The sequence below is a fragment of the Micropterus salmoides genome, unplaced genomic scaffold (genome assembly GCF_014851395.1).
Source record: "Micropterus salmoides isolate LMB-PRFRI ecotype aquatic unplaced genomic scaffold, ASM1485139v1 Ms_hic_scaffold_1, whole genome shotgun sequence".
Taxonomy (NCBI): Eukaryota; Metazoa; Chordata; class Actinopteri; order Centrarchiformes; family Centrarchidae; genus Micropterus; species Micropterus salmoides.
The window spans coordinates 51,403,907-51,421,821 of NW_024040040.1; the positions used below are offsets into that span (position 1 = coordinate 51,403,907).

The following is a 17,915-nucleotide window of genomic DNA, read 5'->3' on the forward strand; positions in this document are numbered from 1 at the left end:
CTTACTTCTCCTATAAATATAAATGTGCTGCATGTTGGTGTAAATAAAACCCACTTGTTGAATTACTTCTCTGGAGTTTTAGATAAAACCTAAAAAGGTTTGTCAAACATAAAATAACATTTATAACTATCAGTTGGAATGATGACAAATCCTCCAATCCTTTATTCTTAATAAAATGGTTTGTTTAGATATTTGTCTACATCAACTTAAACAAGCTAGTAATGGCTAACAAAAGTGTGCCGCACGGCCAAAGGAGAAAGAAAGGAGGAAGGGGAATTAGACAGAGGAGGTGAGCAATGGATTTGGACCACACGACGGATCCCTGAACAACTGGTTCAGACCACAGGGACCTTGGATACATAGAGTTATTATTATAGGTTTAACCACCCAAACTGCAACAAATATGGATGGTGGATTAGGACGACAAAGACCAGTCCACGGACCACTTGCTTCAGTGCCCCTAGTGGTAGCAACCAGTGGACCGACCACTGAATGGCGACAACCCCCATTCCTGCTTGAAGTGAACCACATGCTCCTCACAGTGCTCTCCTGGTGACACACACAGTCAGTTAGAAGTCAGTGCATGTGACAAAATCCTACATTTAAAGGGTCTGTTCACCAGAAACTTACCTTCCTACTAAATTCAAATCCTTAAAGGATAACTTCTTCTTTTTCACCCTGGACCTTATTTTCCCATGTCCGTGTGTCTGTGTGAATTATTGGGACAAAACAGACAGAGTAAGATTCTTTTTGTTTAACCAGAAACAGTCGCAACGTTGCTTTCATCAAAGACAGTAGAATCACTGAAAAAATAAATTCTGGTCGTTGGTACCGCTGCCTCTCTGTTGTGTTATTGTGTGACTTTGGTAGACCAGGGAGGTAAAGTTACTGTTTTTGTCAGTGGAGTCCGGTGGCTTTGACAAGAGCGATAAAGTGACTGTTTTTGGTCAAACAAAAAGGATTTTACACTTTAAAAAAAAGCTTTTACTCTGTAGAGATCCTTTCCATAATGTTGCATTATTACAGGACAGTTACAGCTGAGAAGTCACTGTTTATCAAATCCAGATTTGTCTCAGTGCTGTGTGGCAGCAGGTTTGGACACAAACACCAGACTCATAAACTAAGGTGATAGGGATAAAAGATTGTCTTTAGTCAGAGTCAAAAGGCAGGCAGGGGTCAGGAAACCAGCCGGCAAACAAAGAACGGCAAACTTAACCAGGCAATGGGCAGGCAGACAGAAGATCATGCAGGTGAGTAACAGGCTGGCAGGAATGGGACAAAGTTCTTGGTGTTACGACAGCTGCAGCAGCAAAAAATACCTCTTCAGCTGACAACAACCACATTGTTCAAGCTGGGTTAAGTTTATTTATGGTAGTTTGAGCTGTTCACACAATGCACACACCCATCATTTTCTGTGATGGGAGGAGCAACACTGATCAGGTGGTACAAGTGCTGCATGTGAAACCTTGATATTGAAAACAGCAAAACTGAAAGTGTTCAGTCAGCTCAGACTCGATTTTGAATCGAAAGAGCAGAAGAAAGAAGAAGAAGACTGAGGCAGGGTGAGTGTTAATACAACTTTATTAATGTTTACGGTCAAAGTCTCTGGAGTGATAATACACATTAAACCTAACACATTAACATAACCAAGAAAACAAACAGATTTAAAGAAAACTGACCAGGTGCTGGATGGGTTCATTGTACTGTATGTTGTGTGCGTTTTCTCAGTTTTCTCATTAAATTTAATAGTAATTTGTTTTGTCCACCACTTCAGCTACACCTGACAAAATAATTTAAATTTAAGAACAGTATGAGTGATCTGTATTTTGAGTGCTTTTTACTTACACCTACACTGACCACCTTAGGAGACAGGCCAAAATAAATAGCCGCTCTCTCAATATAATTTTGCAGCTTCCTCTCCTAGTCCAAGGAGAAGATTTATAATAATAATGTGATCTGTACCTGTGGTCTAGTCTTCTCCCCAATTATATCTGCCCTCCTCCTGCATTATCTGAACAAAGCGACTTTATCAGCTGACCTGAGACTAATGTTTCTAATAGAGATGTCCAGAAACGCCTTCTCAAACATCTGGCTGAATCAGACCTCTGTATTTCTGACCCACGCGCTATTGGCATATTCTGTTGGTAAAATATGGCATAAACATGTTTTGATAAATGCTGCAACACAGAAAAGTCACCACATTAGCAGCGGGACAAAAGAAACACTGTGGTCACTGTAGCGGCAGAAACTCCTGACATATAAACACGATTTATTACTACAGTGAAAAACTCTGACAGGGCAAACTTCAGGGTGTGTTAAAGCACTAAGTAACCTGTAGATTAATCATTACTGTGACACATGAAAGGAGAGACAGGCAACTACCATTCAAACATATTCAACAAAATATGTTTTCTATTTTATTCATTCATTTAACATGTGCTATTATAAAAACTTTTATATAATTTTATAAACTAATTTAAGTCATATTTATTATTAAATTACTTGTTGTTAGAATGAACAAAGATATCAACCCTGGAGAGGTATTGATCTCACCAAAAACATGTATACTAGTTTTCTCTCACTTACTTCAACTTTTCTTTGTTTCTTTTTATCATCTTTTTATCATAAAAATACTTTTTTTCTATTTCAGTCTGTACCACTGTGCTTTTTATTGTTAATATTTCTGAAAAAATTGTTTGGCCTACTTGTACTTAAAATAGTAATTGTTGTTCCTGGTATAGCCTAGCTATTTTTTTATGGAGATATACATATTTTAGAATAACCTAGAACTGTTGCATGATCATTCTCTCAATCAGGCCGGTCATCATCTGTTGAAACTAAATTCATTAAGCTTTTCACATGTTACTTCACGTTGTTCATTCCATACAGACCTAGCAACACAAGGGAGGTGAACCGGTCGATGTGCATATTATCAATTACTTTAGGCACACACCCCTGAGATGGTTAGCTTAAGGGGAGTTGTTGTTGTAAGTTGATGTAGGATACAATTTATAGACAGATGTAAATACGCAGTCTCACTTAATGGCCCCACATTATTTTATGGCCCTTTTTTTGCTTTGTTTTAATGTTTGACCTTTGTCAATTGATATTGATTATTCATTAACTTATTCATCCTCCTCTCTTTCTTTTCACAAGTAGTTAGGTCAATGGAGTCTGGCTTTGAAAAGCGGGATGTAACTGCTGTTTCTGGTTAAACAAAAAGGTCTATGTCTGTCTGGTTGTTGTTGTCAGACACACAAAACAAGCACTTTTAGTGGAGGTAGGTTGCCGGTGCCAATTGCCTGGAAGAATTACATTGTAGCCCGTTTTGCTATCAATCAGTATTGGACACATTTCCCCAAGTATTGTCACCATTAGTCATTTGGACACAAAAACATGGGACAAAAGGGTCCAATCTAAAAATTCTGAAGTTCCCCTTTAACACATGCACATGTAATGTCAAATCCAAGTCCACTCGTTTTCTCAAATCCTCACACACAGTTGTCTCTACCCTGAAAAAAATACTCATTTGGACAAACCTGTGGCTCTGTGCATCTTTGGGATGGAGGAGAAATTTTCCTAACAGAGGTCTATTCTTGTGTTGTGAGCTCACAGTCAGTGTTACTGTTTCACCTCTCAGACTGACTGAAGTCCCAAAGATGAGTGTTTGTGAGGAGGAAGAGGAGGACAGAGCAGAGTCTGCAGTATCCATCTGTCTGTCTATGAAGAGTGACCGATCCAGAGGTCATCCTCCAGACTTCAGTAATGAGCCTGGACCCTCAGACACAAAGTAAGAGAACTGCTTCAACCATTTGAACCTCCAAACTGTCAGCTATAACAATATTTAAAGTACTGAGATCCTGCAGTTGACATTACAACCTGCTTTTCCCGTTTTAACTGCTGCTGATAAACATAAAAATATTTAAAGATATCAACAATTAAAGGGCCTTGTTGGAGGAAAAAACAGCTGAAGAAGAAGAGAGCCATGATTTGGTTAACCTTGATAAATTTGTGTATAACAGAGTACACATTTTCAGGAAAATTTTACAGCCGAAATGATGACTTGCAGTCAAAGGCTAACTTTAAATAAACAGAGCCTTGCTATTTTCTCATCAGATAAGTCATCGGTTATTTATACACATTTTGGTGTTTGCAGAGGTCAAAACCACAGACAGAGAGGAGAGTCTTTAGCATCCAGCTGTCTGTCTATGAAGAGTGACCAATCCAGAGAGTATCCTCCAGACTTCAGTAATGAACCTGGACCCTCAAACACAAAGTAAGAGACTGTTCCTGCTGTTACTGACCTGAAGATGATTCAGTTATAAGACATATTTGATGGAAACAGGTAGACACCATGGGCTAGATTCATAAAACTGTAAAGCAGTGCATGTAATTCATGTAATTTCCTAATCATTCACAGTCATTGGGAATTTGGTGAACAAGCTTGATTGCCACTTCCACGATTCCGGCATGCCCCTAATCACCTGTTTTCATATAAAAACCTCTGACTGCTCCACCTCTCTGTCTCCACACACCAGTCCTCCATGTTTGAGGTTACACTTTAATGACAAAACATTTTTGTCACTGTACACTTACTGCTGGTAAAATAATTTGTTGTTAGGTTTAGGGGACTTAATAACCTTCAAGCATATTTGGCTGTACCACAACAAAAACCAAATGCTTTGGTTGCCAACAAGAAGAAAAGGATGCAGACCTTATCTGAGACCCACTTGCTGCAGCCGCCCCACTCGTTTGCTGCAGAGTTGTCCACTCAGCTGTAAGGTTGGGCCATCCCTGACGCCACCTCTTTTCTCTCTGTCCTCTGATTTCTGCCCTCAAGTCGGCTCATATTATGATAGATCTGCCCTCTTGGGGTCGGCAACTCATCATAACACAAATGATGAAATGTAACTGAGATTTTAGTCATAAAGATGTCGTTACAGAGGGAAGATAAAAAGCAGTGTTTCTGTGGAGGAGCAGCCGTCCTGGTGTGCTTTGTGTCAGGACGTCCTGAAGGATCCAGTCTCTACCAGCTGTGGACACTGGTTCTGCAGACAGTGCATCACCTCATACTGGGACCAGTCTGCTTCATCAGGAGACTCCTCCTGTCCCCAGTGTGGAGAAAGATCCAGAACAAGAGCTGGACTGCAGACAGCCGGTCAGAGCAGCTCTGTACAAAGTAAGACTGCACATCTATCTGCTGATGTCATCATGTCTGAAAACAGGATTCTTCTTTTATTTACTTGCTATGTTGCATAGCAGAGACATCAAATACTTTTATAAAAACAACACATTTTAAAACCCTTTCCTTACTTTATTTGTATTAATTGTTTTGATGTTGGTAATGAAAATAATCATCAGATTCAACATCTTTAAAATCCAAATATGTTTCTTTAGTCTCACATTTTTCTTCTCTTTCAGCAGATAGTGATCTGCAGCAAGTTATAGATGAACATAAGGTCAATGTGAGGAGGAGATGTGAACGTGTGACTGAAGGAAGTGATGAAACAGGAAGTGGAACCCTCCTCAACAGGATCTACACTGAGCTCTACATCACAGAGGGACTGAGTGAAGAGGTTAATACCCAACATGAGGTGAGGCAGCTTGAGACAGCTTCCAAGATGGAGACCCTCCATGAACTCCAATCAAGTGCCACGATATCTTTAAAGCCTTACCTGGCCAACAGAAACACATCAGAGTGGTTCTGACCAACGGCGTCGCTGGTGTTGGAAAAACCTTCACAGTGCAGAAGTTCACTCTGGACTGGGCAGAGGGCTCGGAAAACCAAGATGTCAGTCTGCTGGTTCTGCTCTCATTCAGGGAGCTGAACTTGATCAAAGATGAGCGGCATAGTCTTCTCACACTGCTCCATGTTTTCCATCCAACATTACAGAAGGTCCCAGCAGAGAAGCTCGCTGTCTGTAAACTGTTGTTCATCTTTGACGGCCTGGATGAAAGCAGACTTTCATTGGATTTCCACAACAATGAGGTTGTGTCTGATGTCACACAGAAGTCATCAGTCAACCTGCTGCTGACAAACCTCATCAAGGGGAATCTGCTTCCCTCGGCTCTCGTCTGGATAACTTCCCGACCTGCAGCAGCCAATCAGATCCCTCCTTCATGTGTTGACAGGTTAACAGAAGTACGAGGCTTCACTGACGCCCAGAAGGAGGAGTACTTCAGGAGGAGAGTCAGTGATGAAGAGCTGTCCAGCAGAATCATCTCACACATCAAGACCTCCAGGAGCCTCCACATCATGTGTCTAATCCCAGTCTTCTGCTGGATCACTGCTACAGTTCTGGAGCACATGTTGACTACAGACCAGAGAGGAGAGCTGCCCAAGACCCTGACTGACCTGTACTCACACTTCCTGCTGGTTCAGATAAAGACGAAGAAGCAGAAGTACGATGAGGGACATAAGACGAGTCCAAAGGAGCTGATGGAGGCTGACAGGAAGGTTCTTCTGAAGCTGGGGAGGCTGGCGTTTGAACAGCTGGAGAAAGGAAACATCATGTTCTACCAAGAAGACCTGGAGCAGTGTGGTCTTGATGTCACAGAGGCCTCGGTGTACTCGGGAGTTTGTACAGAGATCTTCAAAAGAGAGAGTGTGATCTTCCAGAAAACAGTCTACTGCTTTGTTCATCTGAGTGTTCAGGAGTTTCTGGCTGCAGTCTACATGTTCCACTGTTACACCAACAGGAACACAAAGGTACTGGAGGACTTCCTGGGGAAAAAACATTCAGCCCTGGATGTCTTTCTGAGGAGCACCATGGAGAAATCCCTTGAAAATAAAATGGCCACCTGGACCTGTTTGTTCGCTTCCTTCATGGCCTCTCTCTGGAGTCCAACCAGAGACTCTTAGGAGGCCTGCTGGGTCGGACAGACAACAGTCCAAAAATCATCCGGAGAGCCATCAACAACCTGAAGAAGATGGACACAAAAGCTTCTCCTGACAAAAGCATCAACATCTTCCACTGTCTGACGGAGATGAATGACCACTCAGTACATCAGGAGATCCAAGAGTTCCTGAAGTCAGAGAACAGATCAGAGAAGAAACTCTCTGAGATCCACTGCTCAGCTCTGGCCTACATGCTGCAGATGTCAGAGGAGGTTCTGGATGAGTTGGACCTGATGAAGTACAACACATCAGTGCAGGGACGTCAGAGACTGATTCCAGCTGTGAGGAACTGCAGAAAGGCTCAGTAAGTCCAGCTGTGATTATCAACACTGTAAAGTAACATAAAGCGGAAACCATCAGTATTACAGTAAAGATACACATTTTACACACATGCACACTATAAAACTTCCACAATGTAAACATTTCCTATACTATGTGTAACAGTACAAATGTCTACAAACATAATTGTTGTCTTTATATCAAGTTAGTGACAGAAATATCTTCTATCACCTTCTGTCTTTCTTTGGGTGATGGAGGCTTGATACAAATCCAGAAGGTAAACTTGAAAACTTAAGAGTTTGTGCTGAAAACCTTTTGACATTTTTTTGACATTTTGTCAAAGTTTATTAGATCAAGGAGTTCAGCATCAATTACAAGCTCTGCAGCAGCTTGGAGAGTGACCCAGCCCGATGACCAATGTACATCTCTCTGTACATCAAACATAGCTTATATAGGATATGTTTAGGTATCTGTTAGATACCATAGAAGGGTTTGAGTCTGCAAAGTAAAGCTCCAACCCAAATAAGGGTACAGTCCCTACATAACCACCAATCACTGCTCTCCCGTTAGGAGGTCACTGACCCTCTGTCCTGCTGCTACAGTGCTATTTTGAACTGTTATGAGTCAAATGCACATATATTGGACACCACATCATCATTTTATCAGTATTTTTATTTTTACAGTGGACACAGTGTCTGCACTTTGGTTCTATAGTGTGTCTGTTTATTGTTCTTTTTATATGCAGACACACACATAATGCCTGCTGGAGCTAATGTCACTTTAATTTTAAGTGTGTTATAGCTTTTATGCTGTTATCAATATTCTCTTTTCTTCTTTGCAGTTTCTGAGCTCATTTATATTCATGATTTGAGAGGATGTGCGGGGAGGCCATCCTTCCTTTTTAAGAGTCAAAGCAATTAATGTATTTTCATATGCTGTGCTTAATTAGAAATTAGTTTGATTTTAAACAGTAAGGAAGTTCTCTCTCTCTGTCCCTCTCTTTTTGGTAGGATTTGAATGGACTGGTCTGTAAACTGGTGAATTCCAAAGCTAATTTAGTAATGCTCACAGATAGAGGGGCTTTTTAAAAACGTAATGTAGGAAATTAAATCTGCATGAAAATACAAACTGTCAGACAATGTGTTTCCTTTCTGCACCATTTCACAACAGTACCACTAAAGCAGAACAGGTGTTGCACCAAAAAGTGATCGTAAGCCAAAAAGTGATTGCAGTCTGTGGGAGCTTGTGCAGAATGTTAAGACTATAGTATATTGCCCAGTTTCTATACGGCTACAGCTGTTTTTATCTGGATCAAACAGTCATAACGTGCATATACACATCGCTTTATGTCTGTGGTAATAGCAAAGGTATGTCTGTGTGTAACAGAATAATCATAGTTGTGGCCAAAGAAGTGTTTCAAGTTTATAGCATAGTCAGGGCTACGAGTTAAAGTAATAATATTAGCCTATTGTTGCAGATGAAATATGTGTTTGGGAGGCCTACGTCTAATACCCTTGTTTATATTAGGAAAACAGAATGTAGCCTATAATGAGCATTATTTACAGCTGGGTTCCATACAATGAGAAATTATAAGAAAGTATCTGTCTTGCAATTATGCAAGAATTATGCATTATGACTCTACATTATTTTACTTGATGTGTGCTAACCAGTCCAGTCCTTTTTACCATTTAAAATATGTAAGAATATGCAGTTTACACTTGCTAAAAGGTGATTGCAGATCCTATATTATTACTAAAAGGTTCAGATTATAGTGCAACCAGTCCTTTATATGCGTCAAAATACATTTAAAGGGCCACAAAACCACTAACATGCAGTTACTACACAAAAAAGTGTGTTAGCATCTTATACCTTATTACTGATGTCATTATATAGCGCGTGTGTGTATATATATACATCTCTGTTAAATTCCAAAACTACTTTAGTCAGACAATCAGACAATATATTTCCCTTCTGTACCATTTCACAACAGTAAGACTAAAGGCAAGGTATGTAGAGTAAGTTTCCCTCTTTTGAAAAGGACTTTCTTAAAATGGTTATGCTGCATAAGTTTTTCAACAGGTTGCAGTGTGAGACTGTGGTTGATCCCAAGGACTGTAATCAAGAGTACATGGTTATCAGTTTTCAGGAGATTTAAGCAATGACAGAACATGTCTCACTGTCTCATCACTCTTTCCTGTATTTCAGGTTGGTATTGTGTTAAAACCTCACATAAATTGCTGTAGTTTGTTAGCTAATGCTGAGAGAAGTTTAGTTCAAAATTGGGGATTTTGAGAGTTGGTTTCTTGTAAAAGCAGGCCCACCAAGAATGAGCATGTTAGTTTAAGATGCTGGATTGGGCCAAGTGCCTACACTGCTAGAGCAGTTTACTGGCTGGCTCCTTAAACTGCGTGACATGATGTACTGTCTTTTTTATTGAGTTATTTTTGAGACTGTGTTGAAAACATTTCAATTGTACACATTTGTATAAGTTTATTGCAGGGATGAAACTTGTCAACTTTCAACACGTGGGAACATAGAACCCCACCTTTGTCACCTTTTTCACCCCTGGTGAGTTTGCATCCCTGTTAGTGATTAATACTATCAGCAAGTCTGGGTCTACTGTATGGTATCCATGTATCAGTATTTAAAGTGGTGATGCTCATTTCAGGTAATAATTTATATAATAATTTTATTTAGGGGTTGAACTAGAACATGTTTACATGGTTTCATTTTCAAAAAACACCAATATTTTTGTCATAGTGCACATTGCTGCAGCTCCTCTTTTCATGTTGTGTGTTGACCGCACCATTTTAGCTATGGAGTGATGCATCTCACTTCTACAAGATGTTTGTTGGGATTTGCACATGCGCAGTTCCTAGTTGAGGACTACTAGCCAATCAGAAGCAGAGTAGGGCGGGTCCTGACTAGCTGGCAAGCATAGCTTTGTTAAGCTGTCCGTGTTCCCGAACCAGCTTAGCAATATAGGATCAAGATGTTTCAGAGTGACGCTGATAGGTTATGGGAAGTAAAGGCTGGACTACAATTGAGAGTTTTCAGGCAATTCAGGAACAGAATTTTCTGTGGGATATGGTAACTTTAAACCCATTGAGGTGGACTTTTCCACTTTGCTAACCTATTACATGCACAAAAGGTTATATAATGCAATAAAGGAAAGAGAAAAAGACCAAATATTCTCTGTCATCACAGACTTCCCTACTGTGGACTCTCAGAGACTCACTGTGAAGTTGTGGCCTCAGCTCTGAAGTCCAACCCCTCCCATCTGAGAGAGCTGGACATGACTGGAAATAACCTGCAGGATTCAGGAGTGAAGCTGTTGTGTGCTGGACTGGAGAGTCCAAACTGTAGACTGGAGACTCTGAGGTCAGTTGATGTATTTTGCTCTTGCCCAGTGTACCCGATGTAAATTCATAACAGAAGTTTTAGGTTTCCTTCAGTTCTCCTGTTTTCTGGGTTTGTCTGAGCACAAATCACAGCTGCTCTTTTTTTAAAATGTGTCAGTCTTAACGGAATTCACGTTATTTGTCACAGGTTACTTAATTCAATTCAATTCAATTCAATTCAATTCAATTCAATTTTATTTATATAGCGCCAAATCACAACAACAGTTATCTCACAGCGCTTTTCATAAAAGAGCAGGTCTAGACCGTACTCTATGATGCTACTTACAGAAACCCAACAATTCCCACCAAGAGCAAGCACTAGGCGACAGAGGCAAGGAAAAACTTCCTTTTAAGAGGCAGAAACCTCGAGCAGAACCATGGCTCAGGGTGGGCGGCCATCTGCCTCGACCGGTTGGGGGTGAAGGAGAGAGAGAGAGAGAGAGAGAGAGAGAGAGAGAGAGAGAGAGAGAGAGAGAGAGAGAGAGAGAGAGAGAGAGAGAGAGAGAGAGCCTACACAATATACACACAGGGGTACAGACAGTGAAGGTAATGTTGCTATAGACTGAATGAAAAATACATATATTTATAATAGTGTTAATGGTAACCATCGTAATGTTAATGATTATAATAACAGTAATAATCACAATTGGTAGTAACAATAGTTGTAGCAGAGGGTGTCGAGCAGGAACACGGGGGCAGCAGGTGACCCGCAGCCACAGATCCAGACTCCACAGCTCCAGAGCCAGAAAACCTGCAGGAAGTGATAGGAGAGAGAGAGGGACGAAAAGCACAAGACTACCGGAAAGGGGAGAAGTTGTGTTAGTAACATGCAATAATGGGATGAGGTTGCATACAGAGGGAGAGAAAGTAGAGGAGAGAGGAGCTCAGTGCATCATGGGAAATCCCCCGGCAGTCTAGGCCTATAGCAGCATAACTAAGGGATGGTTCAGGACTACCTGAGCCAGCCCTAACTATAAGCTTTATCAAAGAGGAAAGTCTTAAGCCTACTCTTAAATGTGGAGATGGTGTCTGCCTCCTGAACCCAAACTGGAACCTGGTTCCACAGGAGAGGAGCTTGATAGCTGAACGCTCTGGCTCCTAGTCTACTTTTGGAGACTCTAGGAACCACAAGTAACCCTGCATTCTGGGAGCGCAGTGCTCTGGTGGGGTAGTAAGGTACTATGAGCTCTTTAAGATAAGATGGTGCCTGACCATTAAGAGCTTTGCATTAAGAAGAATGATTTTAAATTCTATTCTGGATTTTACTGGAAGCCAATGCAAAGAAGCTAAAACAGGAGAAATATGATCTCTTTTCCTGGTTCCTGTCAGAACACGTGCTGCAGCATTCTGGATCAGCTGAAGAGTCTTAATGGACTTTTTCAAGCAGCCTGATAATAAGAATTGCAGTAATCCAGCCTAGAAGTAACAAATGCATGGACTAGTTTTTCTGCATAATTTTTAGACAGGATGTTCCTGATTTTCGCAATATTACGTAGGTGAAAAAAGGCGGTCCTTGAAATTTGCTTAATGTGAGACTTAAACGACATGTCCTGATCAAAGATAACTCCAAGATTCCTCACAGTGGTGCTGGAGGCCAGGGCGATGCCATCCAGGGAAACTATATCTTTAGATAATGCGTCACGGAGGTGCTTAGGCCCCAGAGCAATAACTTCAGTTTTATCTGAGTTTAACATGAGAAAATTACAGGTCATCCAGGTTTTAACATCCTGAAGGCACATTTGAAGTTTAGCTAACTGATGAACTTAGGTTATAATTGTTTTCTGTTTTATTTTGAAATCATCCATGTCTGGTGTCCTGTGGACTGTACTACAAAGCGGGCTTATCCAGGTAACTTCAGGAGTAACTTTGTGACATCAGGTGTAACTTCCAAGAAGAAAAATTGGAAATTCCCTGAAATTAATGTCACAAAAAATCACTCTGGTGTTTTCTTCTGAATATGCCCAATCCATGGCAAAGTCTCTAAGGTGCACGTGATGATGCTTCTTGTCAGAAAATGATGTCAGTTTGTGTTCTTAATCAACTGATAAACAGGAGCATAAATAATACACTATATCTACACGGGAAGGAACTCGTTACATTTGAGATAAAGATAACATGCCTCTCACTTTGCTCAGTGCACATTTGATCCAGTTATAAAGATGATTGAGGATGAAGCTCACAGTCAGTCAGCTGTGTGTTGATGGAGATGACAGCAGTGATGAGGAGAGTCTAAATCTGTGCTGGGGTGATGATGGAGCAGTGGGTAAGACACATGCCTTTGGTGTGAGAGACCCGGGTTCAATTTGACCAATGTGTCCCTGAGCAAGACATTTAACTCCTAGTTGCTTCAGAGGCGTGCGACCTCTGACATCCATAGCAATTGTAAGTCGCTTTGGATAAAAGTGTCAGCTAAATGAATAAATGTGATGTAAATGCTTTGAAGTGCTGGGACAGGTAAAGTGTTAAAGATTGGATTTATTTAAAGTCTTATTTATTCATAAAGTCTTATTTGTTTTTATATTGGCCATTTCAAAAATCTGTCTTGGCTTTCATAAAATGATAAAAGTAACAACACGTCTGATTTGATATTTATTCCAGACTGAGGCCTGAGATCAGCAGCATGTTATTAATCTGTGTTGACATTAATAGGTGTTTGAATGTTGTGCTGACATTATGATGATCCACAATAACACAATGACCAAGTCCCTCTACCCATTTTTTTGAAAAAGCTCATCACCGTAGTAATGTTGAGCTACACATTTAAAACCTGAACGTATCATCATTTTTATATGAATTTATTCTTTATTCAGGTTGTGGCGCTGCAGTTTGTCAAAGATCAGCTGTGCTTCTCTGGCCTCAGCTCTGAAAACCAACCCCTCCCATCTGAGAGAGCTGGACCTGAGTGGAAACAACCTGCAGGATTTAGAAGTGAAGCTGCTGTCTGATCTTGTGGAGAGTCCACACTGTAGACTGGAGACTCTGAGGTCAGTAGAGTGTTGGAGTCAGTCCATGCTGGTTTCAGCAGTATTGTACTAATACAGTTAGTATCAAAGCAGAGATCCAGTATTTCCTGTAAACCTCCAACCTTCTCAGTGCCTCAGTAAAGCTGTGAGAGGAGAATGATGATAGGCTTCATGATTGGACAGAAAGACAGAAAGAGAGAGAGAACAGGCAGCCAATCAGTTCAGCCAGAAGCTTGTTGTGGTCATGATGTGTGGAAACTGAGATGAAGTTAGTTTAATAATTAATAGATGTTAGATTAGATTAATAGATGTTTTTTTGGAGCTATTACCTACAGTGGGATACATTTCTATTTATATTAGCCTAGTTTAATTGTCACCTGCAACTTGAATTTTGTGTTTCCTTTTACATTAATAAAATTATTTTCAACATAAGCATTCATCACAATGCAGGAATTAAAGTTTTTTTATAATTCAGTACTAAACATTTCTTAAAAATAGTGCTAAAATCATGTCTGGTCTCGATCTCGTGAACCCAATCTTGAATCTCGTTTAGTCTCATGGTTTAAGTGTCTTGTCACACCACTGCGATTAATACTTCATGAAAGTAACAAATTACCGGCAAAATGAAAAAGGCCAGATTACCTGTCCAGCAGAAATAAAGCAACAATGGTGGAGGGGTTTTCTGCAGTGGTGTGGAAATAAGACTCATTTTAAAATATGCCAGTATGATCACTATCTTAATGTGCTTTGTCTCTTTTTCAGGATGATTTATTAAAGTATTGAATTATTAATGAGACATGTTTTTTCATATTTCTTTTGTTTAAATGTATTGTAACATTTTTAAAACAATCAATAAATTAGTCGTTACCTTAATTGACTAATTAAAAAAATGATTGATAGATTTTAAAAATAATCATTTGGTGCAACCCTAGTTCAAACTTTATATGAACATATAGGACCTTTAACATACTATATACAGTATATCTGTCTATCCATATTTACATATTTGTCCTGTAATGTTTCAAAAGTAGATGAAATATTAAAATGTTTCAGAGCGGCTGGTTTTTAACAGCTTTGAGCCGCAGCAGTACAACAGCAGTAAATCCAAAATTACAGTGAGCGGTGAATATCTCTCTGTCTCTGCAGTCATAATGCGTTCAGGGACTCGTAGCACTTTATTTCCACTGTGTACTTGAGTGAAACCTGCAGAGTAAACAGACCTAAACAGATCTCAGTGTGTTCACTCCAGTACGTTAACATGAGAGCTGAAAGGAAGCTGGCTACGCTACACAGCCGCTCCGCTTCTGGTCTGAACAGGACTGAAGTCCCTGCTGGTCTTTATACTGGATGTGTTGCATCACTGATTTACAGCTGATGAAGGGAGTCTCTCTGATATGACTTCTGCTGTCTGTCTTCTTCTCTCACCAGATGGAAGTGATCTCTGTCAGAGTGTGAGTGATGAGAAAGGTGGTGGTGTTGAGAGAGGATCAGCTGTGTCCTGATGATCCAGAGAGGTTGAAGCAGCAGCATCAGCTTGTGTGTGGAGAGGCTCTGACTGGGCCTTGTTACTGGGAGGTAGAGTGGAGAGGAGAGCTTCATCCAGCAGTGACTGACAGAGGAGTCACAACAGCGCTGCAGTCTGAACTGCTCTGAGATCAGCTCCACTGTCAGACACAAAGTCAAGTCCACCATCATCCCTGTGTGTTCCTCTGGATGTGACCATCAGTGGATCTGGACTGCTCTGCTGCTGCTCTGTCCTTCTACACAAGCCATGTTTCTATCTAGCGTAATTGTCATGTGAATTTTGAGCGTACTTTTGAAATGTTGCAAAAAAGGAGAAAAACAAATTGCGAAATATGTGCGTTTCCATCAGCTGGTTTGGTTTGGAGCGAATAAACCGCTACGGCAAGCGTAGTAGTAGTTGACGTTACACATGGATGTAATAAACAAGCAGGGTTGGGGAGTAATGGATTACATACAATTACATAATCGAGCAGCACACCACAAAGCTTGTTCAATCATGTTTTTATCAACTTAGAAATACAGAAAAATACGATCAATGTTAACTTTTAAGGACACCGAGACCATTTTACACGCCTTCATCTCATCACGCCTGGATTATTGCAACAGCCTTTTCACCTGTTTAACCCAAAAATCTACTGATCGACTCCAGACTGTCCAGAACTCAGCTGCCAGGCTTTTAACCAGAACAAAGAAATATGACCACATTACTCCTATTTTAGCTTCATTACACTGGCTCCCAGTGTGTTTTAGAATTGACTTTAAAATTCTATTGATCACTTTTAAAGCTCTTCATGGCCTCTCGCCTTGTTATATTTCTGAACTTTTAGTCCCATACGCACCAGCACGTACCTTGAGATCCTCGGGCAGAGGTCTGCTGTCTGTTCCAGAGTCTCGACTGAAAACTAAAGGGGACAGAGCGTTTGCTGTCAGGGCCCCGAGGCTCTGGAACAGCCTGCCTGAGGAAATCAGGTCGGCTGAGTCAGTGAACTCTTTTAAGTCCCTTCTTAAAACATACTTTTATAGGAGAGCCTTTCCCGATCTTATTTGACTTTATTTTATCCCTTTTATTTTATTCTATTTTACTAATTTTATATTAATTTTTCATGCTCTTGTTTTTTTGTATTATTCTTTACACTTGTTAAAGCACTTTGTAACTTGTTTTTGAAAAGTGCTCTACAAATAAGGATTATTATTATTATTATTATTATTATTATAATCAGGATACAAAAAAAAGTAACTGTAGCCTATTCCATTACAGTACAGAAAATAAAGACTTAATCAGATTAGGCCTAAAGGGGAATCACAGAGTTGAGGCAGAGCGGCCGGGAAACATCAGAGAGAAAACCAGGAAATATTTTCCATCAAATATGATCCAGTTTCAGAAAAATCGGTATCGTACGGTAATCAGTGGTGCCTGGTCCCAGAAACACTATTTTTCAGTGGTACTCATAAAAATTAAAAAAGCTTTTCATTGGACACTAAATGAATGCAGGCCTCCCAGTGCAGGATGATTCATTAACCTTTTAAAATCATTTTCCAGCAAAATGACACACTCTAAAATGCATTCAATAATACCTACAAAACAACATTTTTTGTCATTGATGGGCCAGATCCTGCCATATGACTTACAGGCCTAGTGCAAGGCATCATATAAAATCATTTAGGCCTAAACATCGATTTTGATATAATGGGAATGGGATTTTTTATAATTGTATATTTCTCTAAAAATACACTGAGCAGGTGGCATCTTGTCTTTATTTGCATATTTGGTATTGAAGTAATCCAAAAGTAACTAAAAGTAATCAGGTTAAAATATTTTCTGTTTGATTACATTAGGCCTACTGATTACATTTTTTAACAAGCAATTAGTAATTGTACCGGAAAGAGAAAACCTAAAACCGGTTAGAGAAAGAGATCTCTTTCTCTCTTAGAATCAAATTCTTCTCCACAATAACTCAGACCAACTAAATTCACCTTGAACTACACCATTCCTATTGCACTTGTTTTGTTTAGCCATTGTTTATTTCTTTGATGCATATTTAAGCTCATTTATTCACGTAGTTAGTTCTAATAAATTTCACCCAAATCACAGGAACTGTGTGTGTGTGTTGTTTAACTCCAGGTCACTGTAACGGAGGATTTACGCCTTCAATATGAGATTGACTGATTGATTAGATTGATTTAAGATAATTAACCAATTACTACTAACTGATCACTAGGAAATAATTGTATAATTATTAAGCTATACTCAAGGTTCCTAAAGCCTTGGGCAGACAGCAAATCTTTAGGTTGTGCCCCAAAAACAAGAGATATATTAATTATTATTATTAATATTTCGAATATTAATATTCATCATTTTTATTATCAGTAACGTAGGTATACTACAGCTACAATCTCTGCAGACACCCTGAGACTCCTCCACTCCTTCTGTTCTACTCAGCTACCTAATCCACCTGTTTATAAATAACAATGGAAGTTAATTTTGCATGTTTAAAGTTCTGGTTAGTGCCACCAAAACAAGCCATTTATCTTGTTATAATAAATTATAAAATCTCATCAAAGTCTGGATTCAAAGTTCCCAACTGACTACAAACAGATTATGTCTGGATTTTGGTTGAAAGCCCCGCTACCCCATTATTTACATAATGTTTGATGATGAAATCAGAACTGATTCTAGACTCTAAGGTACACATAAGAAATAATACTAACTCGTTTTTTGCAGTGCTGAAGTTTTGCAGTTTTCAGTGTTGAAGCAGTTGTTATCAGAAGCGTTCATCTTCTGTAGCTCCACTGTTTTCCCTGTTTTTATTGGTTTATGATTTTGTTAAATGAACTGAAAATGACCCCTAA

The 17,915-nt window shown here is 39.7% G+C and overlaps 1 protein-coding gene and 1 long non-coding RNA gene across 3 annotated transcripts in view; one reads left to right on the forward strand and one right to left on the reverse strand.

The window, feature by feature from the left end:
- LOC119893815 (NACHT, LRR and PYD domains-containing protein 12-like) overlaps positions 1-15,160 on the forward strand; it is a 636,326-nt gene extending 621,166 nt beyond the window's left edge. For both annotated transcript variants that reach the window (XM_038706684.1, XM_038706284.1), the window contains one exon: positions 14,970-15,160. In XM_038706684.1, the coding sequence (XP_038562612.1) occupies positions 14,970-14,979 (10 nt within the window). In that variant the 3' untranslated portion in view covers positions 14,980-15,160. The remainder of the gene's footprint in view (positions 1-14,969) is intronic.
- Positions 483-1,177, reverse strand: LOC119896487. Its single transcript, XR_005443232.1, has 3 exons — positions 989-1,177; positions 631-707; positions 483-549 (listed from the first exon to the last, which is right to left on the reverse strand). It is a non-coding gene; the product is annotated as an uncharacterized LOC119896487 (long non-coding RNA).
- Positions 15,161-17,915: the final 2,755 nt, after the last annotated feature.